At 50.3% G+C, this 23,527-nt stretch overlaps 1 protein-coding gene and 1 long non-coding RNA gene across 8 annotated transcripts in view; one reads left to right on the forward strand and one right to left on the reverse strand.

The window, feature by feature from the left end:
- Nucleotides 1–1,121: 1,121 nt before the first annotated feature.
- Nucleotides 1,122–23,527, reverse strand: part of FXYD6 (FXYD domain containing ion transport regulator 6) — a 34,156-nt gene continuing 11,750 nt past the window's right edge. For 3 of the 7 annotated variants that reach the window (XM_038380845.2, XM_038380844.2, XM_038380846.2), the window contains exons 2-9: nt 12,059–12,094; nt 11,187–11,249; nt 7,905–7,940; nt 7,654–7,728; nt 6,930–6,966; nt 5,899–5,948; nt 5,728–5,770; nt 1,122–4,152 (exon numbers count right to left, since the gene is read on the reverse strand). In XM_038380845.2, coding sequence (XP_038236773.1) covers nt 5,742–5,770; nt 5,899–5,948; nt 6,930–6,966; nt 7,654–7,728; nt 7,905–7,940; nt 11,187–11,244 — 285 coding nt within the window. In that variant the 5' untranslated portion in view covers nt 11,245–11,249; nt 12,059–12,094 and the 3' untranslated portion in view covers nt 1,122–4,152; nt 5,728–5,741. Of the gene's footprint in view, nt 4,153–5,727; nt 5,771–5,898; nt 5,949–6,929; nt 6,967–7,653; nt 7,729–7,904; nt 7,944–11,186; nt 11,250–12,058; nt 12,095–23,527 lie in introns of all 7 variants that reach the window. The other 4 variants (XM_038380843.2, XM_038380847.2, XM_038380842.2 and 1 more) reach the window with 2 other exon arrangements.
- Nucleotides 13,949–17,458, forward strand: LOC122457202. The gene is made up of 2 exons (XR_006276627.1): nt 13,949–16,181; nt 17,024–17,458. It is a non-coding gene; the product is annotated as an uncharacterized LOC122457202 (long non-coding RNA).

The following is a 23,527-nucleotide window of genomic DNA, read 5'->3' on the forward strand; positions in this document are numbered from 1 at the left end:
GCTGCTGGGGCCAGCCTGCAACGGAAACATCCTGCAGAGAGACGCTGCCAAGGGCTAGCAAAATCCACTGCCAGGGAGCCAGGGGCAGCCCTTAGGAACACTGGCTCCTTATTCCAATGCTTGTGGGGGAATGGGGGGGCATGCGACTTGAGCTAAGTTAACTCCAAGTCTTCCAGAGCCAGCGCAGAGACCAGGTGGAGATAATAGCTTTTATTGGCTCAACTCCTGTTGGTAAGAGAGACAAACTTTCGAGCTGCAGAGAGCTCTTTGACACGGTACACCCACTGCTAACCTCTAGCCTTCACAGACGGTTATACTACCCTCCGCAGCATGCAGAGACCTCCACCTGCGTGCGTCTGCACCATCCCCATCCTCCGCTGACTGCGCCACCTCCCTAGGCCTGCCAGGATTTAAGTCAAAATCACCCCTTTGTCTTTGCTGCTCCACCTGGCCAAGCTGGGCTCCGCCCAGAGCAATGTGAGCAGAAGAATGGCCATCCCACGGAAAATCCCAACAATTAAAAAACCAAACAAACATTTGGCCCAAATTGGGATGAGAAGTTGACATATTGAAATTACCTCAGAACAAAAAGTTCCAAAATACTTTGATTCCGAAATGGGTACACGATTCAGCGCTCCAGAGCAAAACCTTTCGACATTCCAGAATTTCAACCTTTCCCTTTGGTTTGTGGAACTGACCCCAAGCGTTTCACTTCCAATCAGTTCAATAGTAAATTGCATTTCCCTGTGGCGGTGCACAGCCTCATAGGAGTGCCCGATACCCCTGTTCTGGACAGCCTATATCTCCCATGATGCACCATGCTGCTTGGTCAAGGGAAGATTGCACTGCATCCTGGGAAGCTGTAGCTGTGAACTTGAATGACTGTTAAGAGTAATCATATTTATTATTTGTATTGTGATATCACCTCTGAGCCCCAGTCACGGACCAGCACCCCACTGCGCTAGGTACTGTGCAAACACAGAACAAAGAGGCAGTCCATGCCCCAAACCTCTTACCAGCTGGGTCTGCTAACCACCGGCCTTTGCTTCCATTCAGGAAAGAGGATTTGGTCCTCCCCTTAGACATCCCTGCATTATGGTGCAAAACAGTTAGAGAATCACTGAGATAGAAATGATATTTTATTCCTTTTTTTCCCCCCTTAGATTCTGGATCACAATACAGAAAACAACAGTCCGTTATCACAGCAGCAAGGTTTGCTGATTTAAAATGAAAAACACAACAGTTGGTTTTATTTTACAACATTCAAGATTTTACCATTTTCTACATACTTGATTTTTATTTTTTTTTTATACTGACTGCACACTACAGACACTGAAGTCACTCTGAACATAGAACTCATGGTGTACATACAGCTAACACTCGGGGGGGGGGACTGGGAGGGGTTTTGCTTGTTTGCCTGTTTGAATCAGTAGAATGCCACCAAGAAAAAAAGAACATATTACTGCCTGCTACAGGTTGGACAAAGATAAGAGTCTGAGGTACACAACACGCATTCATTCTGCCTCACACTGCGGGACATGAGATGCTTCCCATCTCACACACCACTGGAGGAAAGCAAACTATGGTGTCCTGAAGTCATGGATCCCAAACAAACCTTCCTTCTGCTCACCAAATCTTCCTGGAATGGATCTGGACCTACACTGATGTTCTGAAATCTTCATCCCCCTTGAATTTAATTTTATTTCTTTCCCCTTGTTTTATCTCACATTGGGTTTGTGCATGTGCCTGGCAAGTGCTGGGAATCTTACGAGGTCACCTGACCACATGAGTTTTCCCCTTGTAATGCATAAGTCACCAGGAAAGACGACAGGACTGGGCCATATTCCTGGGTGCTCAGAGGTTTGGATAAGTGACAATACTTTGGGAAGTTTTGGGGGGAAAATTCACACTGTGCCCTAGGCCAGCACAGAGGCAGGCAACACTTAATTCCTAGTTACACCTGGGATTGTTTAGTCTGCGGAAGAGAAGAATGAGGTGGGATTTGATAGCTGCTTTCAACTACCTGAAAGGGGGTTCCAAAGAGGATGGATCTAGACTGTTCTCAGTGGTAGCAGATGACAGAACGAGGAGTCATGGTCTCAAGTTGCAGTGGGGGAGGTTTAGGTTGGATATTAGGAAAAACTTTTTCACTAGAAGAGTGGTGAAACACTGGAATCCGTTACCTAGGGAGATGGTGGAATCTCCTTCCTTAGAAGTTTTTAAAGTCAGGCTTGACAAATCCCTGGCTGGGATAATTTAGTTGGGGATTGGTCCTGCTTTGAGTAGGGGGTTGGACTAGATGACCTCCTGAGGTCCCTTCCAACCCTGATATTCTATGATTCTATGAAGGCAGCGTAAGAAATAAGTGGTGCATGGCCCACCTGCATGGAGGCAGCCTCCACCCTATCAGAGCTGCCCTCTGAGCCCTGGAGGGTGACCCAGCATCATTCAGGGCTCTGTTTTCTCTGCAGAGGCAGATGGGAGTGTTGTACAGCAAGTGGGTACTGACAATGTCTAGCTGCTATGCAATTACACATGACATTAATGCCAAGGACTCAACCCCCTGTACCCCACCACAGGGCACTGCAAAGGAATTAACAAAGGTGTGGCCACTCACAGTAAAGTGCTGCTGCATTTAATCTCCTGCAGTGCTCCATGGATTCCTTTGCTGGTTTAGACAAAAAAGAACTGGCCCTTTAACAGAGACAATGTCTGAGACAAGACCTGTTTAGACCTCAGAGACAGTCTAATCTCCTTCCCAACCCCGACCCAGCAGAGTCACACAGAATGGGAGGCAGGGAGCAGGATTACTGACTGCACAGCCAGCTTTCCCGCATAGTGTCACTGTGCTGGGGCATTTCACAGAGATCACATTTAAAATAACATCTCCCGGGGGGAGGCGATTTTAGCTGTGAGCTCAGAGAGGAGGGTGCTGCAGCGACAAGCCACATGCTGCAGAGAGCTCTCTTGGGTTTAAACTGGCATGAAGGTGCGGTCTGAGAAATAAAAGCATCTGGCTTTTCTGCTTTCTCCTCACCAGCCAGGGCCCTTGGGGCCGTGCTCCAGGGGCACATGAAGGTTATTGCTGATACTGCAAAACGCAACTGCAATCTCCTCCCCAAGGGTCTCTTCCAGCCGTACTGTGTTGTATTTTATCTGCAGATTCAGTTTCACCGAAACAAAACAGAAGTGATTCCTGAAGCCCCGTCTAAATTAAACAAAAACTGCATCACAAGAACCTGCTGCTTGCAATGCTTTGAGCGTGCAACATTTGTGTTGCACATGTGCACACACCAGCCATCCACAGCACAAGCACTGGCTGTAGTGGCTGGCTGCCACAACTGGGACGAGGCCTTTAGCTGAGCTCTGGTTCAATTGGTGCCACTGGCCATAGGTTTCTCACTAGAGCCACAGGTGCAGAGCCTGAGCCAGGATTCAGATTTCAAACTCCCCAAAGCCCAGGAGGGTGTCTGGGCCTGGGCTCTGGGTTTGGCCACCTTAGAAATCTGGATGCGAGTTCAGATTCAGACCCCCCCGTCCCTTCATCAAACATCCAGAGTCTGGAGCCGGGGGATTTGTTTGGACCCATCTCCGGTTCTAACAGATTTCCTGCCCCGCCAAGAGAATAAAACACAATCAGCCCAGATGTGAAAATAATACCTCTCTCCAACCCCTTTCCCATTCCCACCCTCCTCCCTTCCTTAGTTAGCAGTGTGGCGTATGATCCATGCTCCTAGGTCTGAGAGGCAGCCACCCAAAAACCTCCCCCTCTCCACAGAAAGGACAAAGAACCATGCCCCCCAATATGGTGCCAAGCGAAGTGCCATGGGGAGCACATCCTCACATTCTCACACAGTCGCGCACCACTCAACTGCACTTGAAAAATGAAAAGAAACTTACTAATACAACATCGTCAACAGCTAGCCTTAGAGGTGATGGTCGTTATACATGAACATTACACATTACTGTAGGCAGACAGTATGGCGCGTGGAGTTTAGTTAGGTTTTTATACAGAGAACCAGTATTAAAATACAGTGGGTAACACAGACACAGCTTCTTTGCATCTCCTTAGGAGGACCTGTTGCTATCATTCTCGCTTTCTTGCAGGTCGCTTGCATTTGTGGTCCAAGCGTCTGTCCTCAGGTTTCTGATCTGTGAGAAGGGAGGACACTGAGTCAGTCTGGCTCCTGCTACTCAACCCCTCATCAGGGAAGAAAGCAGAGGAGACACTAAGAAAAAGCCAGAAAAAGGCAGATTGCACTTGCTTTGTCTGGCAAAGATTAACTAGAAGCAGGTACTTGTTCACTGCAGCAGGCACTTCTGGGACCCAAATTTACATTTTTCTTTTTAAAAAATCCTGCATTTTGGTGCCACATTTTCACATCTGCCCTTATGCAATCCGAGAACAGACCCAATGGCATTGATCTGCCTGACGAGTTCCCACTACCCAACAGAGCACGACAGTGAACACTCTCAGACAGGGGTTCACAATCTACCCATCACTTTAAGAAAATGTCACCATAACAAAAACATTCAAGGAAAACTCCATCTGTGAGCAGGGAGTCCCTGAGCAGAGAAAGAGGGGAAATGAATCCATGCTTCGCGAATTCACTCAGCTCTACATAGAACCAGTAGGAAATACAGATGGAGCTGCAAGCAGCACGCGCAACAGGACATCAGCAGGTGGAAGCAAGGAAATGTAAGCCAAGTTACCGGAGTAAGTGCCTGGTTTTGCAGGGTTTGTAATGTCTTGAGAGAGAGCCCACAGGACCCATCCTGGTATTTGAGGTTCCATCCCAAATTAACCAACTAGAATTCAACCTCCAAATAAACAGCCCCAGCAGAAGGGCCACAGATCTTAACAACAGGGCCCCTAGAACCATTAATGCTAAGCACCCACTTTGCCAGAGGCACAAAGCCCGTTTCCCTGGTAGCAAAGCACCATCTTAAGTGTAACTGATCCACCAAGCCGCGTTCAGAGACTACAGTGAAAACCCAAAATCTCCAGAAAGACCATGCCTCTAAGGTGGGTTATAAAGTAGGAGGAGCAACAGTAATGTAGAGCTCCTAGAGAAGGGAAACTCACCAGCTAGCCATCCTATACCCAGTGGCCTTACGGCTTGCATGAGAGACATGAACACTAGGGAGCGCTGGCTTGAGGAATGTAAAGTGTCAGCCCTGCCCAGGCAGCGCAGAGGCAGGTTACACAAACAATCCGACGCACTGCGGTGCTCTGGACAGATCGCACGTGCGTGGTTTTATGGTTCACAAATCGCACTGCTGCAAACCAGCCCGGATCTGAGTGACAACAGGATGCCTGCATCCCAGCCCCAGGGCCAGATCTTGAGGGCCACGTCGGGCCCTGTTCGGCTCTCACGCTCATCAGTCTCACCTTCGGTGGATTTACACACAGGCACGGGAGACCAGAATCAGGCCCTTGGGTTTTTTTACAGGTGTCACACGGGAACTTTATCTGAGTACAGGCCTCAGGGACCGGATCCTGGAATGGACCCGATACTGCAGCGCAACCAAGTAACATGTAATCCCCTCCCCCGCCCCAATTTGTGCTGGGGTCCTGTACTCCCTGCTCAGAGCAAACTGCACTCCCTGCCCCATGCTATCCCTGCTAACATCTAGCGAGGCTCTGACATCAGCCCTGTGTACGGCTCCCATTAACCCTGTTCGGCATGGAGAAGCAGCACATACGAAAAGCTGGGTGTGGCTCACCTGATGGCTCTAGTTCAGTTCTCTGCTTTTTGTGCCCCTGTTGCTGCAAAGAAAATGGCAAAACGTCTTTAAAAGTTCAACCAGAGGCCTCAGCCATCTGCCCAGCAAGCAGCCAGGGGCCATCTTTCAATGAAACACAATGTGCGTGCAGCAAGAAAACAAGGTCCTTACCGTTTGAGGCAATCAAGTTCTCCACCTGAGCCTCCTCATCCCCAGGGGCTCTGCAACGAGAGATGCAGTGAGAACTGCGAGGCGCCACCCCCTGCCAGTGCACAGAGCAGGACTTTGGACACTGCTAACAGTGCGTGATGCTGGGAGGGGCTGAGCACAGAGACCAGGTGGGCTATGCCTGCTCAATGCCTGTCAGGTTAGGACCTCAGTTTTATGACCCAAATGCACCCCAGTGAAGAAACATGGACTCTCGTCCGTAACCACCAAACCAAGAGCAAACTGACTTAGCCCAGGGTGGGAGTTGGGGTGGGTGGGAGCCCCAGCAACTCAGAGATATGGGTACTACAGAGCAGTGGTCAGGGGTGGCTGTGAGCTCTCGGAGCACTGGGGAGGAGATGCTCTCAGTCTGTTGGAGGGAGGGAGGGAGGTGTGAAGGGAAAAGGATCTGTTGTACAGTGGCTGGCTCTCTTGGTTAGCCTAAGTTTGCACAAGCCTCTCTGACCTTGGCAGTGCCCTATATGAAATAAAGCAGGCTCCCATCGAGCCCCCGGCACACCACTGCACCACCCTGCAATGCGATGGCTGGTGGGGCCAGGGGACTGCATGTCAGGGTCCTGGATGTGCTACACATAGGCTACAACCTCTACTGAATTGGCAGGTTCCCTAGGAGAAAAGCAATTGGAACATGCAAGGAAAAGCGTGTCCCAGGCGGGCGAGGCTGGTGAGTGCACTAGGACTCTCCTGATTGGCTAATAACTTGAGTCCTGGCCCTTGGGAAGTGCACCCCAGACAGCTATGTCCCCACTGGGGTAACCTCCCCAAGCAGACATCCTGCCCTTGCGACTCAAGAAACCTTGTGGCACTCCCTGTGCTTTTGCTGTGGAAGCAGCACACAGTGTGGATCCTCATTTAGCGGGAGCGTTCTACCAGTTGCTATGTATCTATGGATTTATTTATGGGTCAAAAGTCTAAAGAGTGTTCCAATTCCAGGCAGAAAGAGTCCGCCAGCTAACCACTACTCGCACACATACCTGGGCTTTTGGTTGAAGCTGCATCTGCACCTCCTGCCTGGAAGAGAAAGAAAACATCATGAGCGTATGAGAGAAACCCTCTCTTTGGAATAGCCATTCACCCCAGAGCACCAGCGGTGCTTCCCCAAGAACTTCACTACCCAGGAGCTACCGAGTCCCCTGGCCATGGGTCCATGTTTCGCAGGGCTGCGTTTGCAGGTACACTATGGAGCTGCAGGATTCCCAGCAGCCTTACAGAGTCACATGCAGCAGTGGTGAATGACAGGCAGGGAGCTGCCGCAGAGCTCTTTCATGTGACGGAAAGGACCCAGAGCCACATCACAGGTTAGAAAGTCACTTCCTGTGCTGTCTGAAATAGCACTCAAAACAAACGCTGAGGAGTTGGAGTGTGCAGCTTCCCACTGGGGAAGGGGGGATAAGGGAAGAGGTAGCCACGGCAGTGAACTGAGAGGGGCATAAGGGCCCTTCAGCAGAAACATGGCCCTCAAAGCATGTTGATTTTCCCATTTACACTAAGGTCCGTCTACACTGCAGCTGGCAGGGCTGTTTCCAGCTCGGGGCGATGTAAAGAAGCAGTGTAGCTGCAGCAGCACGGGCTGTGGCATAGGCTGGCCACTGGAGCACAGTCCCGAGACCCTAGGTACGTCCCTGGGCAGCCAGTTCTTAGCCATGAGGTTCTTTACACTATCTCACTGGGCCACTGACTCAGCCCTCACCAACTTACTGAGTATAAGGAGAATTCCAACAGAAAACAAGACCACGGCAAACACCAAACCGCCGATCCTCAAACTCTGGTAATCTAGGGGGGAAAAAGGCAAGGGAATTTTCATTTCCAAGGGGGCTGCAGTGTTCAGACAAACATGGTCAGGTCTCACACATGCATGCACACACACACACACAGTTCTGTTAGCACCATGAGGGTATATACTGTGCACACTCATCCATGTGCGTACCACTAAGGACTCTGATGCTCACCATAGTTGAAAGGATCTTTTTCCTTCTCTTGATTGGCTGCTGGAAACAAAACAGACAGAAAGTTTGTGAATATGAGCATTGTGATTACAAGCACTGTACCAAATCCCTCTAGGCATGCAAGGTTTAACTTGCATTGAATTACTACTTGTGTTATTGTAGAGCTGAGGACTCTCCATCAGGGATTAGGGCCCCATTGTGCAGGGTGCTGGACAAACACACAAGGAGATAGTCCCTGCCCTGGAGAGCTACAGGCTAAGTGTCAGGTGAGAGACTTGTCTGCATGTGTCCAGGCAGGACCCTAAAATCTAGGCTGGGAACGTATGTGAATAAGAGGGTCCAAGATTGGGATGAGTTACTACTATATTTGCTGTTTGCTTACAGGGAGGTACCCCAAAAATCAACTGGCTTCTTCCCTTTTGATCTCCTATACAGAAGGAATGTGAGGGTACCCCTAGATGCCTGCGAAGGGGACATGGAGGCAGAGGGAGAGCCAGTAGCTGAGTACGTACAAAGGTTCAGAAAAAGAGTTAAAAGACATGATGGGTCTAACCTCACTGATGGTCAGGCCAAACGAACGGCATGGTATGATAAACATACTTGGAAACACTCTTATGAAATAGGAGACTGGGTGTTAGTCCTAAGCTCAGCAACAAAGTACAAAATGCAAAAAATCTGGGCAGGACCTTTTGAGGTGACAGAGGTGAATGAAGATACAGACCATGGGAAAAATCCTCATGGGAATGCTGTCCCACAGCTGGTGCATGTAAACAGATGTACAGCCTATCACAGAAGGGGAGCCATGGTAAACATGATCTGCTGTGCAGAAAGGGAAACTGAGGCACACCACCTCATTGATTTGACGGCTGAATGCCAAACTGACTCGGTCTCTGGAAAGCATCAATATCTGCAGTGCGTTAACACCAGCTGAAAAGGCAGAGGTGTTGTCTGTGCTGCAAGAGCACAAAAAAGTGTTTTCTAGCAAGCCAGGGAAGGCATACTTGCTCACCCACAAAATTGTTACAGAAGAACCAAAACCACCTCCCAGCAGACCCTACACGGCCCCTGGCAAGGTGAAAGAGCAAATTCGTGCAGAAGCACAAAGCATGTTATACCTGGGAGTAATTAAAGAGTCTGACAGTTCTTGGCATCACCTGTGGTCTTGGGCCCTATGAAAGACAACACTGTAAGCTTATGTGTTGATTACAGAAAACTCAGTGCTGTCACAATACCAGATGCTTATCCTATGCCTAGAATTGATGATATGCTGGGTATCTTAAGCAAAACTAAATATCTCAGCTCTTTTGATTTGGTTAACACAAACTGGAAGATTCCTTTAGATGAGGATGCACAGAAAAAATCTGCTTTCATCACTGATATGGATCTCTATGGGTTCACAACATTAGCATTTGGGTTAATTAATGCAGGAGCCACCTTTTAGGGGCTGGTCAACCAAGTGTTAAACAGTTTGCAGGACTCCGCAAAAGCCCGTGTTGATGATACAGCAGTGTTTAGCAACACCTGGGCTGGTCACAAAACACACCTAACTGTAAAAGCCTCTAGGTGTAAAACTTGACCAGCTGGAATTCCTTATTTGGGACACTGGGTAGGGAAGATCAAATATCCCCGGATCCCTTCAAAGTTGAAGCCATAGTGAATTGGCCTGTGCCCCAAACAAAGAAGCAGGTCCAATCTTTCATAGGTCTGGTATTATAAGCTGTGACAGAAGGTTTGTGTGTGGGTTCCATGACCTCTTGTCTGCAATCACAAATCCATGTGAAAAGACAAAGCCTAAAGAAGCTGTATGCACAAAGGCATGTCAAGAGGGGGTTGATAAGGTGAAAAAAATCTTGGCTGAAAAGCCTGTTCTAGCTAGCTCAGATTTTGACAACAAGTTTAAACTGTGCATGGATGCATCAGACACTGGTGTAGGGGCTGTATTAAGGCATTCTGGGAAGAACAAGAAGAAACATCTCCATTGCTTTCTTAAGCAAGAAATTGTCACCCACTGAACAAAACTATTCTGTCATAAAGAATGTTATGCCATTGTGTGGGCAGTAAAGCAGTTACAGCCCTATCTCGTCAACAGAAAGTTCAGGATATTAATAGATCATTCTCCATTCATCTGGCTGCACAAAACTAAAGCCTCAAACGCCAAGCTTCTGCACTGGAGTCTTACACTATGTGAATTTGATATGGAAATTGTGCATATCAAGGGAAAAGAAAACATGGTGGCAGATGCCCTATCCAGGAGAGAGGGCCCCGACCTGTTGCCTCCAGGTCAGCCAGCGGCTCCCCGGCTGTAGCTTTCTCTGGGGGTAGGTGTGACAGAATGCACCCCTATATTCACACCCTAGACACACTGTAATAATCAGTGTACAAGGCATGCCTTCTGAGGGATCATCTGAAAATGCATAACTTGCTGATCAGTAATATCATGGCAAAATGTATGGAGCAATGTCATGTGTGAAGTCATGAACATAAGCTAAAGCCATGACTGAAGTGTGTTTCCCAGATAAGTCTGGGGAGGGGCTAAAGCAGTTTCTCAAAGACAAAGGGAAAGTGGACGACCCAGCCAAGTGTCAACAAATCAAATGGGCCATCCCCTATCAAGCAGCCATTCTTTAGCAAGAAAGAGGAGGCAGGGAGAGGACAGCATGGCTTAGCTGTGCCAAGTAGACACTCACCATTTTCAGGAGTGTTTGTGCTCTGTGTGGCTTGCAATACCCATGCTACTGTGGGGACACAACTCTCTATTGGTGCTAGCTCTCATCGAGCTACTGTGAGCGAGCTGGGGGTTGATTTGGCCGCAGTCAGACGCCCTGAGGCCAATTGCTCACATGCAAGGCAGCGTGAGTGGGTGCAGGCAGAAGATGGAGGAAGCTGTAGGGTAAAGCATGGTGGCTACGGACAGGTTCTCATGGCCTCCTGCTAAGTGCTTTTCTCAGTAGCTGTGTTACCCGAGCTTATAGCACCATGTTCCCAATCAGACTGGGTAGGGCTGGCCAAGCAGGTGTCCCTGAAGCTGGACCAGTGCCCTCCCCTAGCAGCTCCCCTGATGTTTGTTTGCTGTGAGTTATATTTTCCCAATGAGTTATATTTTTAAAAGTCCTGATGCTTCCTCCACCCATCAGTTGTGCCCCTGCCAGCTCCAAGCCCGGGGGGTATGCAGGCCAGCACCCTGATCTGGATGCATAACTGCTTTTGTCTGCCTGGGTCCCAGAGGCCCTTTGGCTGTGCCCCTTCCCCCTTCAGAGTGCAAGGTGTGTGATTCTTGATACCTACCGTCCGCTACGACCACAGGCACCAGCAGAGAGCACAGAAAGATCAGCGCTGTTTCCATGGTCACTAGAACAGAGAGAAGGACAGGAGTTACTCTTCGCAATAGGCAGGACAAAAGCAGCCGAGCAAAGGAGCGAGGAAGGGAGCAAGGGGGCTGCCTTCGGTGCATCAGATTCACTCCAGCACATCAGACAGTAGCTGCGCCTGGACTAGGACTCTGGATCCAACAGCTCTGGAACGTCAGGAGAAGTTCAGAACCAGAATCCAACTCCATCACTTGGGTTCAGCCCATCGAGTTCCATACCCTGGCTCCAGCAGCAGCCAGTGTTTGATGCTGCACAGGGACAGCAGTGCACCAGGCTAACAGTGCAATCCTGTCTGTGTGGAGGAACTACTCCTTCCTGACCCCTGCAGGGAACTAGCTTGCACCCTGAAGCCTGACAACTAATGACCCTCAATTACTAATAGATTACCTCATAAAATTATTCAACCTCTTTTAAAGCCCAGCTGCAGCGTTATACTCCCGGCAGGCTGGCTGCGAGGTACCATCAGCTTTCCCAAAGAACTGGAAGGCCGGCATCATGCTTGCTGTTAAAGGTGTAAGTGTTGGCCTAGTGGGTGAGTAACCTGGAGCCACGCCTGGTACTTGGCCCCTTGTTCTCCAGACTGGCCGGAGCTGGGACCCCTTTTGGGCCGGGGGGAGGTGACTTTGGCTTCCAATACCAGTTAGGGGAGAGCTGAAGGAGCCATACTCAGATGGACACCCAGCTTGGATGGATGGTGGCCATTGCATGGTCCCCTTTGAGGATCAGGGCTGGGGGAAGCAGGACCCCACACCCAGAACAAAGACAGCCCCTGCAGAGCCTGCAGCTCACCTGTGGATGCCTGGTGAGTGGTGAAAATGGAGCCACCTGGAACAAAAAGGGACACAATGATGAAACTGCAAACAAACAAATCTTCTGCAGAGAGGTGGGTCCCTAGTGAACCTATGTAAAAATGAGCCATACCAGTAGATGTGCAGGGGAGACGGGCTTCACCATGCAGAGTCCCCCCACCAGATGCCTGTTCAGGGCCCCATGTAAAGTGAGTTTGTTGACTCTCAATACCATTGTGAGTGGCCAGGCATCCACATCAGAAAAATCACCACCACAGTTAGCCCCAGAGTGGCGACCTGTGCCCACAGGCCAGGTCTGCATGGGCCACAGCCCCCAAAGAGGTGGTTTCTATGAGTCACCACGGACGCACAGGAGGTCAATATACAGAGGAGGCAATTCGGCACCTGCTACTAGCACCACACTCACCCAGAACGAACCAAGCAGGGAGGACTGAGAGGAGAATGTCACGGGGGAAGAATGAGCACCTGGACTAAGCTCTGCAAGTCTCACATTGCTGGGGTCTCCTTCAGCTGCTTCCAAAACACTCTGGACAAGAACACCCAGCTCCCTCCCCACTGGTGACCAGGGGCCTGCAGGTCTGTGTGCAACTTTGGAAAAGGCTGGGAGCCCACCAGAACATAATGCTGCCTGAGGCTGCACTGGCTCTGTGACCCTTCTGCAGCCAGTGCAGGCAGTTCCTGGCTCTGTTTGCTGCCAGGGACAAGGAGGAGGGAGCAGGGACCCTAAGGGCTCATGTGGAAGGGCAAGATGTCTGCCTGTTCCATAAGGGGACACATCCCCCTGGCCCCCCAAAGATTGATGTAGAGAACCCCCTGTAATGGGCACCCTCCCTGGCTCCGATCTCCTCTAGCTGGAGCATCCCACGGAAACTCCTCTCAGCAACTCATTCGGCCGGCCACTGGGTGCCAATGCTGGGCTGCAAGGACATGCCGGGAAAGGCCTGGCTGCAGCACTCCACTCAAGTCTGGGCTGGTGCTCTGGGTTTCATTACTGACTTAGAGGCAATTCATCTGGATTTAGATGGGACCCCAGCCATGGCACTGTGATTCCCTAGTGGCCATATGGCAGTGCCCAAAGTGGGGGTGAGCCCACCTGACCTTACTCCCCCAGTAATGCTAGCCAGCAAGCCCAACTGCCTATCCTCGCAGGGCTTCCCACAAGACTGCCACCCACCATCGTCTTCACCTGCCCCATTTCCCAGGGCCAAAGGGGTGAATGGGCCAAGGGTAAGCCACAGCATGGGGAAAGGAACCCAGGAGTGCTGACTCCCAGCCCCTCTCCTGCTCTCACCACCAGACCACCAGGCAATTAAAAACATTGACTGGCACAGTCCTGATCAGATCACTAAGCCCCCAGGCCCACTGGACTGTTAGAAGACAGCTGCCTAGACAGTAACGATGCTTGCTCTCTCATTCCAGGAGCAGTTCCCTGTTGCTAAACAGAGGGACAGTCTCCAGGGGATGCCGCTGTTTCAGATAATGACACTTCCCAGGTGCTGGGGAGTTTTGCCTTTGGCCTTTTCTGAGCCCCTGGAGTGGCCAGGCAGGACCTTTCAGTGCTGAGAATCAAACATTGGATCAGATGCAGCCCCATGATACAGGCCCAGATGCATGACACAAGAGTCAGGCTTAGAGGCCAATGCTAATGCCCATCTCCCCCTCCGGCCTCAGAGGAAGCCCTGCCCACAGACCGGCCCCCAACAGGGTGAGAGCCCTGCAAGCTGGGTTCCTAATCAGCGAGGAGAGGGAGGGAGTTTGTCGGAGCCGGGGAATAAAACCACATTTCAGACAACCTGGACGGGTCATCTCAGCACAAAAATCCCCATTCCCCCGCTGGCCAGGGCTGCGTTCAGACATGCTGGACCTAGCGTGGCTCTGAGGCCAGTGTGGAGAGGGGCCCAGCTTCGCCTTGCAAAGTGGGATGTATTACCCCCCGACACACACACAAGCACATACACGCACACACGCTTCAGCGTTAGGCAGGGCCATCAATCTGCTTGCACAGCACTTGCTGGCCTGCGTCTGGGTGTGTCACCCATGTTAGGAGCCGCCCATTGCTGTAGCTCAGCAAAGCACATCCAGGTCAGGAAAGTCACTGCGCATTGCTCCAGCCCCCCCAACACAGCAGGACCTGTGGGACCGTCTCCACGCCCTTCCTCTGGGCACCGAGCACAGTCAGCCGTTCCCCCGCCCCTAGCCCTGTCGGACTATATTACCATACATGGTATAGCAGTGACAGTAGCTGCGCTGGGCTGCGTGAGCTGCTCACATCAGGGGAAAGGAGACAGAGAGGCTCTGTGCAGCGCTGGTAGCACACAGCTGGAACACAGCTGCCGCTGCTGGCCTGGAATAACGCAGACAAGAAAGGAGCCCTTTCCGAGCAGCAATTCAATTCCTGGGGTGACAGATGCAGAGAGATGCTGGTGTTGAGTGGCTCAGCCCTGACAAAGCCTTCCCCAGACTCAGGAGACTGAACCTCTGTCTAGCCAGAGCCGTGGTTACACCCCTTCCCACGACTGCCATGGCCTTGGAGAGACGTCTCCCCGGGGCTCCTTCTCCTGGCATTGCTGATGCCCCCCTGGCCAGAATGGCATCAGGGCTGCCCATGGCGGATCTGGGTCCTATTCTCCCTAAGTCTCATATTCCTCTCCTCTCTGCTCCCTCCCTGCCTCCTCCATCAAGGAGCAGCGTGCTCACTGGCAGAGCCATGGTGCTGCTTTGTACCCAGGAGCACAGTATCTGGAAGGCCGAGCTGGGCACCAAGCCACGGCTCCCCAGATACAGGAGCATAAAATGGCTTGTGTGGCTTGAGAGTCAATGATAACCTCACAGCCTCTTGCTGTCCCCGGCTTGCCACGGTGACGCTCCCTGGCCTGGCGACTGCATTCCCTCCAGTCACCAGAACAGCATTCACTCAATGCACGCCCAGAAGGTCCAGCAAAGAGGCCTGTGCCCCTCCCCTGGCACTGCGGGGCACAAGCAAGGTGCTGTCTGCGTAGCTCAGGCTGGAAGCACTGACCCACCATGAGCATCCCTTTGATATCACGTTGGTGTGACCAGTCAGCACAGTTGGTCAGACACCGAGATACACTCCCAGCCGGAAATGCCCCATCAGCACCCCCGTCAGACCTCCCAAACCTAGAGCGGAGGGGTGTGCATTGCTGGAGAAAGTCAGGGGTACTCTTCTTCTCAGCAGAGGGAAGGGAACATTTGAATAGTCTCTACCCCCAATAAATAGCTCCCAGTTGGAGGCACCCACACTCATCAGCCAAAATAGCTCCATGGTTTAGCATGAGTCCCACTGAGGCTGGAGGCTTGTGATGTTCTATGGCTCCTACCAAGGTCACCAGACACCCTCAGAAAACGTCGTGGCATTTGCCACGAACACCCGCATGAAATGTCTGTCGGTTCTTTAGCAGGATGGAAGGTGCTGGTGGCTCAGCTATAAGTGGCAGAGCTGAGGGTGAAGGAGGGTGAAGTTATATCCCCTGAGAGCCATTTCGTTTCTCCCTCTCTTTACACTTTGCTTCTGGGGGATTGCCCCTAAGCAGGAAAGCATTCAGCCACCATAGGGAACTGATGAAACTTGCTCATTGAAATCCACCTGACGGGGGTTTGGTGTCGGGACACAAAGCCACCGATCCAAGGCTCACTCGAGGCCTAACCCCCAGGGCTACCTTTGGGATCCACTAAATGCTGGCAGCCTTGGTGGATCCTTGCAACTCCCAACATGCAGCCTGCTGGGGTTTGCTGCCCCAGCTCCAGTTTGGGCCTCAAAGAGGGGAAAGGGATGCAGAGCAGTTACTGGAACCAAGAGACCAAACAAAACAAAGCCAGGGGGCATAGAAAATAAGGCTAGGATCACCCTGGGTGGAACCTCACAACGTCAGTTACCCCAAGGTTAAGTTTGGCCCAGTGTATGTGTGTGTTCTTAAAGCCAGAGGTCTCTCAGAGCAAGCACCTCCGTGGCTACCCTAGCAGCTGGTGTCTCCTGGATACTGGACGAGGGGTCTGGGAAACAAGAGAGCAGATTTCAAACGAAAACAGACCAGGCAAATACCAGGACAAAACGAAGGGAAGGCAGCGAGTGCAATGTACATACTGTAAGTAACCTGCAGGGAGCTATCACAGAATAACTCCTCAGCCAAAGCAGTGAGCTCCCCTTCAAGGGGAACATATCACTCACTCTGCATAATTTAGTTGGGGTAGAAACACTTCCCAGCCCTGCATGGATGTCAGCACTTATGAGAGCGAGTGAGCGGGATGCTCTCCTCCCACACGGCCCCACCATCCTGCCCCTCACTCCCCCTAGATTCATCCTATCCAAACAGAATTAGCTACATGCCATCACCTGGGCCTTCCTCAGCTATTTCGTGACCCAGCTGACCTCAGTGGGGACAGCTCCTTCCACTCACAAATCTCTCTTAGCTAAAAAAAGAAAACACCACCAGCCCTTAAAACGTCAGAGCCCTGTCCAGTGAGGTGCTGAGCTCTCTCATCTCCCAAAGCAGCACAGAGGGGACAGTGATGGTCGATATCAGGGAGCATTTTCAGAGTTTGTTTGCTGGCCATTGAGCCTCAGTCTTTAAGAATTTCATTTGTTAAGGCCCAATTCCACAAAGGATTGTGTGGAATCCCACTGCAGCCAGCAGGACTCAGCCCAGGAAAAAGGGACGACCTGCTGGGATCCCACCACCAGATCAGGGCCTTGGCTTGTCAGCGCCTTAGAGCAGGGACCTCAGGCGGGTGTAAAAGGGCAGCAGAGTCAGCCTCTTGCTTTATCTCGGTGCTGTAAAGCTCAGTGCGCACTGATGGAGTGATAGCCATTCTTCATAACAATCCACATCCCATCCTGATCGGTCTCCTCCCTGCACGAAGACCGGGCCATTTTGTAATAAACACATTCTATCCGAATAGGCTTTAGTTTAATTTCCCTTCCCTGCAGCTCCCGCTGCTGCTGTTCCCCAGCTCTGGGTTCATTACTTTCGAGTGTGCAGCAGAACATGGGGATCAGTTGGTGCAGCATGCCCAGGTGATTATCTTTATATGATGAGACACTTCATTTCATGTAATTACTGGGTTAAAAAGACCACCAAGCAAACCCAACAGCTGATGATCCAGCAATGTGTGGCCTTGTTTTCTGTAGATGACATGGGTGGTAAGTAAACAAGATACTTTAAAAATATCAAATACTGTTCTGAGTGTAACGTGGAAACTATCAAACTCAAAATGCACAGTGTGCATCATGCAAAATATATAACAGAGCACAACACACTATTTATTTTCATGAGTCAAAAGTCAAGCTGAATGAATGGTGTTAATTGAATCTGATGTTCTATTAATAATGCCATTGTTTGTAGAATAAATTATTCATCAGGTACATTTTTTGCATGATTTGACTACCTCTGTTGATGGATCATGCTCACTGAAAGACACAGCCCATCAATAATTTATTACGCATTGAATATATTATCTGACAAATACTACGGCTGAGACATACCCCAGCACCAGTGGGCCCAGTTCTCCACTTGGTCATGTCAGTGTTACACCAGCCTGACTCCACGGAAGTCAGTGCAGCCTGATTCTCACTTACACTGAGGCCACTCCACACCCTCTGGCACCAAAGCTGCCCGAGTATAAACAGACATCAGGCGCTGGGGAGCTCACTGAAGCAGGAACTGCAGACTCGGACCCAGGCGCTGCTGTGACATCACGTGTCACTAACCCTATTACAGCCTGTCATCACACTGCTTTCCAGCCAAACCCTGCCCACCCTCACAGACAAACGGTCCTGGGGTGCTCACTGCACAGGACGCAGCAGGGACATGGGGAATGGTTTTAACCAGCCACACCTTTGAGAGTCACATTACATCCTCAACTCCCGTCGGGGGATGGCCCTGCGCAGTCACTCACACCCCACTGAGCCTCTGCCAATTCTTGGCTGGCGCCCACCACAGAGGGAGCCAATCACCATGATAGGAGGTTCTCTGGGCGCCTCCAGCCACATCTCTCCCCCTTTCAGACCTCAACCCTCGCTCCCCAGCACTGCCATACAACACATTGCAAGTGGTCCCCCTGGGTAGCATCCCAACCCCTGGTTTGCCTCTGCCCCCAGAGGCCTAGCACGATGCCCCCGTTGTGTAAGGAGGTGCCCTCAGGATGCCTGCCATGGTACCTTTTAGGGCCTAAATCAGCTCATTCCTGCACTGGGCACCTGCCAACATTTGCAACGACGACTCTCCCACAGGGCCAGACTGTGCCCTCCAGGAGGGGGAGAATCCCAGCCCGCCTGTTGCCCAGAACCCAACCCCTAGGTTGTGTTGCAAGGAAGACGAAAAAACGTGACCTGCCTCACCAATCCGGAGGTATGGGGAAAATTCCTTCCCAGCCCCAAAGCGGTGACTCCACCTAGATAATGGGCTGACTACTGGAATCCAGCAAAAGGGACGTGGCCCTGAGCACAGGGCTCCTAACACGGCTCCAAATCTTGTGCCAAATCCTGCAAGGGCTTCCGCCCACCCAGAAATCCTATGTGAGCTGGAAATCTCATGGGATTCGGCCCATGCTGTCCTTTTGCCCTCCTCCATTACCAGAGCCCCCAAACTCACCCTTGCTAGGCTCAGAGCCCCCCATAGACTTCAGTGCAGCTGCCTGCATGACACAGGTAAGCAGGATTTGCACCCTTGCTTGTACATATGTATTTTGCTTTTTATGGAGGAAAATCATTCACTCATGAATCTGTCATTATCTCGGTTTGCTCTGGGCAAGCTACAAAAACAATAGTATCTAACAAGTAGAATTATCCTTTTCAATTCTCCTATGCTGGTATCTCATTAATGACTTAAAAATTGCTACAAGATAACATTTTCCATTTCACCAGCCTATTAGCGCCACACTTGCAAAGTGACCAGCTTGTCTCATAAGGAACATTGTGCTACAACTTCCCACCCCGCCCTGCCTCTACTGTCTTCGCAAAAGGAGGAAAAAAAACACTTTTCAAACTTCAGCTGATAATCCTTAATGCTTGTAGATGTCTTCTCATCTTCAAAGCACTTTGCAAATATTAATTAATTATAAGTCATTTGCAGATGCAAACTGTACACACACACACGCGCGCACATATACACAGAGCAATGTAATTAAATATATGCACACCCAACACTCCGTGAGTGCATACGAAACACACACTGTATACCTCACCTCCATGTGTGTGTATATATAGTAAGCCTATGGGAAAAGGCTTTCTGATACTATAGACTATAGAGGCAGTTTGTATAAAGGGTTCTGCAGATGAATTAGCTCCTCTTGGGAGCAAACCTCCAGCCTCCTGCATGGATATTTGCATCTGGTGTCTCACCTCTAGCCGTTCTGGGACTGGCATAATGCTTTGTACTGGAAGTACCTGTGAATTAATGCTAGCATTTCCTACACCTATTCCCAGACTTTCCCACCCAAGAGCCCTAAATCTAACAGCACATCAGCACCAACCTACGAGCCTCTCGCCAAAAGTCCCTGGCGCTTTTTCTATTTCAGGGATTTGCAATTTGCCCCTGACCTCCTAATTTTCACCTTCCCCAGCACTATCAAGGGGGAGGGAGTGCTCAGCCGTGGTGCTATCATTCCTCCCTCTCAGAAACCATTTGGGGCCCCGCTGTGATCCAGTTCGCTCCCCTGGAGTTACTCCAGGTTTGCACGGAGAGCACAATCAGCTCCTCCGCTTACCGAGGACCCAATTCCATTCTCCCGCTAGCGGATACAGATGGGGAAGGGCTCAATGGGAGGAGCCAAAGAAACCAGGCTTATCCACCTTCCGCAGAGAGAAATTGGAGAGTCATTATTTCGGACTATAAATAAGCCAGTGGCTCTCCAGGAATTGCTCTGATCCTGGCAGTTAGAAGGCAATGGGGGGCAGGCAATGGGCTCTTTTTGAGCATGGTTCCGGGAGCCCTTTAAGAAGAATAAATATGGAAGAGCACCTGAGCACAGAGCTCCGCCAGCACTAGGTAGCAAACTTAAAGAAAGCGGCCGAGTCAGAAAAACTAACAGGCTCATACAGGAGGCCACAGCCCGACCCCTTCGCTGACCCTGACACAGGACCTGCCACGGAGCCACAAGGCTGGGCAGCCCCACCCCAGCATCTCTCTGTGCATACAACACAAATTCACATCGCTCCTGGCAAGACGCTTGCACCATGGCTACCCCTGTGAACCAGGCTGACAGTTTTCTACTTGACCTTTTTAGAAGCCTGAAGTTTATCTTAAAAAAAAATAACAACAACACGCTGCGGCCTGAAATCCCACCCAGGCTCCACGCTGGATCCCTTCTCATCCTCCTGTGAGTTCCTCTCTAGGCTCCTGGTAACTTTCCATTACTCTCACACACCCCTGCCTTCAGACAAGAGGAGCAAGTGTCTTCTCCCAGCACTCCCAAGGGGCTTATTTTGAATAGATGATGATGGAGTGCTGATCACTCAGCGTCTCGGGCCCAGCAGAGATGTGACAAGCCTGCTAACTCATGGTGGACACACTACATAGAGGCTTTCCATGACACAGTCACTTTATAGTCAAGAGCAATTCAGCAGTGGGATAGCCACACCCCAGTTTGTAACAGATTAACCACATGCTATGGGCCTGGTTCTGCCCTGCCCCAGCCATTCACACTAGTGCAGAGCAGGCTCAAAACTCTAGCAAATCAGCAAGTTACAGGCTTGAGTCCCCAAGCTGCAGGCCAGTGACGCCGTGGTTCCTATGTGCCCACATACAGTTTTACTTTCCTACCCACTAGCACTGGGCTGCCCTGCGAATCAGCTTTGCTATAGCCATTATACAGACAGGCTATAGCTATATGGGCAGCAGGGGGTGACATGGGGAATCAGGGAGTACATTCGTTCAGGGAGACACTGTTTAAATTCATGCCTCTCCGTGGTTCTGCTGAGCCAGTTACAGGTGAAATGAAAAAGGCCCCAGTTCTCAGGAGACATCTCTTCGAGCTGAGTCCGACAGTCAGTATGCTGCAAGACAAGTGTCCCACATGGAAAACGAACAATATGGCCTTGTGATTCCTGCTACACAGTCAATGATGTATGTCTGGGGGCGTGTTTTGCAGCATAAGACAGCTCCATTGCTGGTAACAAAATGATTTATAGAGAACAAAGCTCTGGGAAAGAGAATGACATGCTGGGTCACATTTTCTGAAGCAACCTCTACAATGATGCCAGATATTTTGCATATGCAAAGAGCTGCATGCAATTTTTTATGCTCATGTAATTGCATGCAAAGATCAGGCTGGTGTCTCACTTTCAGGATCTGCACACTCAAACAGTTTGCATACACACACAAGCTGTTGTGCACATAGAAACAGGTTTGGACAAAGACACATGGATACAAAACCATGAGTGCAACCTATGAGGCCTCTTGGAAAATCTGTCTCATTGTGTCTAGTCCTTGAGATCCAGGGGACACTGAGCTCCAAAAAGATGCAAATTGTTAGCAGCAGAGGGTGACGCAAATGAGACTGTTGATTTTTACAAATCAAATGGCACCTCCCTTCCGTATCACTCACTTGCATAAGGAATGAGATTTTACTACCTTATGCTCCCAGATTTGGGCTTTGGTGTATCTTTGTGCACTGAGCTGATGACACTTGTTATATCCCAAGTGATTACAGCACACCATATTTTGCATACTAGCAACTGCATCCAGGTTAGGGTTGAAGGTGCTGGTGTGGGGAACATGTCCATCTTCACACTGCTGATCCTTAGAGAAGGGAGTAGGTAGGTACCCGTCAATCTTGTGGCAGGCCAGCACTGTGCTGAGGGCCTTGGCCAGGAAGCAAAGAAATGCTCCATCTGGTTTCACGTGTGTTTTCTCATCCCATCTCACCACACAAGTAACTGAACTACAGGGTGATACGTACATGGAGACCCATGTCAGGAAGTTCTGGCAGACAAGGACTGCATAAAACTGAACGGCTGGAAGCTGATGCTAGACCAATTCAGACTAGAAATAAGGCACAGGTTTTAGTAGGGTAATTAACCATGTGGACAACTTATCGAGGGACACAGGCATCACTTGAAGTCTTTAAATTGAGACTGATTGTCTCTCCGGATGTTCCGTTCTAGCTCAGCCAACAGTTCTGGGCCTGATGCAGGAATCCCTGGGGAGGTTCCCTGCCTGTGCTACGCAGGAGGTCAGACTGGATGATCATGGACCTTTCTGGCCTTACAGTCTACAAATCTATTCTGTGCATGGCAAGCCCAGGGGGAATTGCTCTGGTTTGTGATACCACCAGAGCCCTGAGATGGAGCCACGGAAACGGGCAGGTCCGTTTCCACTTGTTTTCTAACTCAAACCCACAACAGCTCCACTGACATTTCAACGTCCCCAGACCGTTCCAGTCAGAATTATGGCTTTAGCTGGTGAGGGAAAAGACCCGAGAAGAGGTAGGCAGAGTGGCAAGTAAGGATCAGTTATTTAATATGAATATAAATAAATGACATAAATAAACAAGATGTGCCCATCACTGACCTGGTCACTTTGCTTGTACGTTGCATCCTTCCCCCCATCCCAGTCTGTCTTTGTCTTTTTAGACTGCAAGCTCTCCAGGGCAGGGCTGTCTCTCCCTATCTCATTGTAGAGCACCCAGCCCAATGGGGCCGTGAGCCTGATTGGGGCATTGCCAGTAAATAATATTAATAGGTGGAACCCAGGCAAAGCTAAGTGGTTTCTGCCCTTACACATAATGGCTTCAGGTGAGCCTGCCTGGCGCTTCAGTTTGTGGTTTGAATCCAAAACTGCAAATGAAATGTGGGGGCTGATGCAAGCCCAGGCCAGGCAGAACCAAGAGATCAGACACTGAACTAAAACCTGGGGAGATCTCTGCAAAGGTGTAGGGGCGCACACATCCCCTGGGCGAGCAAGTGCACCCACTTACACCAGCCTTAAGTTTGGTCCCAGTAGGTCCAATCACAGTCACAGTGTTGCTGCATTGTGATTTGTGCATTTGAAAGGCAACATGAGATTTTAATGTAAAACATCAATTAACCTCACACAGAAATTGTGTCTTGGCCCTTCTACAGTAAACCCTCTAGGACAAGAGGACACTTGATAGATACTTTGAACTTGCAATTTGATCTTAAATTAAAACTAGTTGGGGTGCAGGGAGGGGAATTAAAGGACGGGACTAGGTCAGTAAAAGTAATTCATCCCTACAGAATGCCCTTGCTTGCCCCAATTTACACCCATGTAACTGAGTGAAGAACAGTTGTCTTCTGCCACTTACACAGTCAAACTCAGTGCCTTTGCACGCTGTGGTTGTATTGGCTAAAACACTGTGGAGGTTGGGTTCTTTCCAAAAGTTGTATTTTACAGCTTTGAGGCACAGCCTCCGGTAACTTTACAGCTCTGGAACACGGGACGTTCTCTTACACGTCGCTAGCAGCGAGGTTTTG

The sequence above is a fragment of the Dermochelys coriacea genome, chromosome 22 (genome assembly GCF_009764565.3).
Source record: "Dermochelys coriacea isolate rDerCor1 chromosome 22, rDerCor1.pri.v4, whole genome shotgun sequence".
Lineage (NCBI taxonomy): Eukaryota > Metazoa > Chordata > Testudines > Dermochelyidae > Dermochelys > Dermochelys coriacea.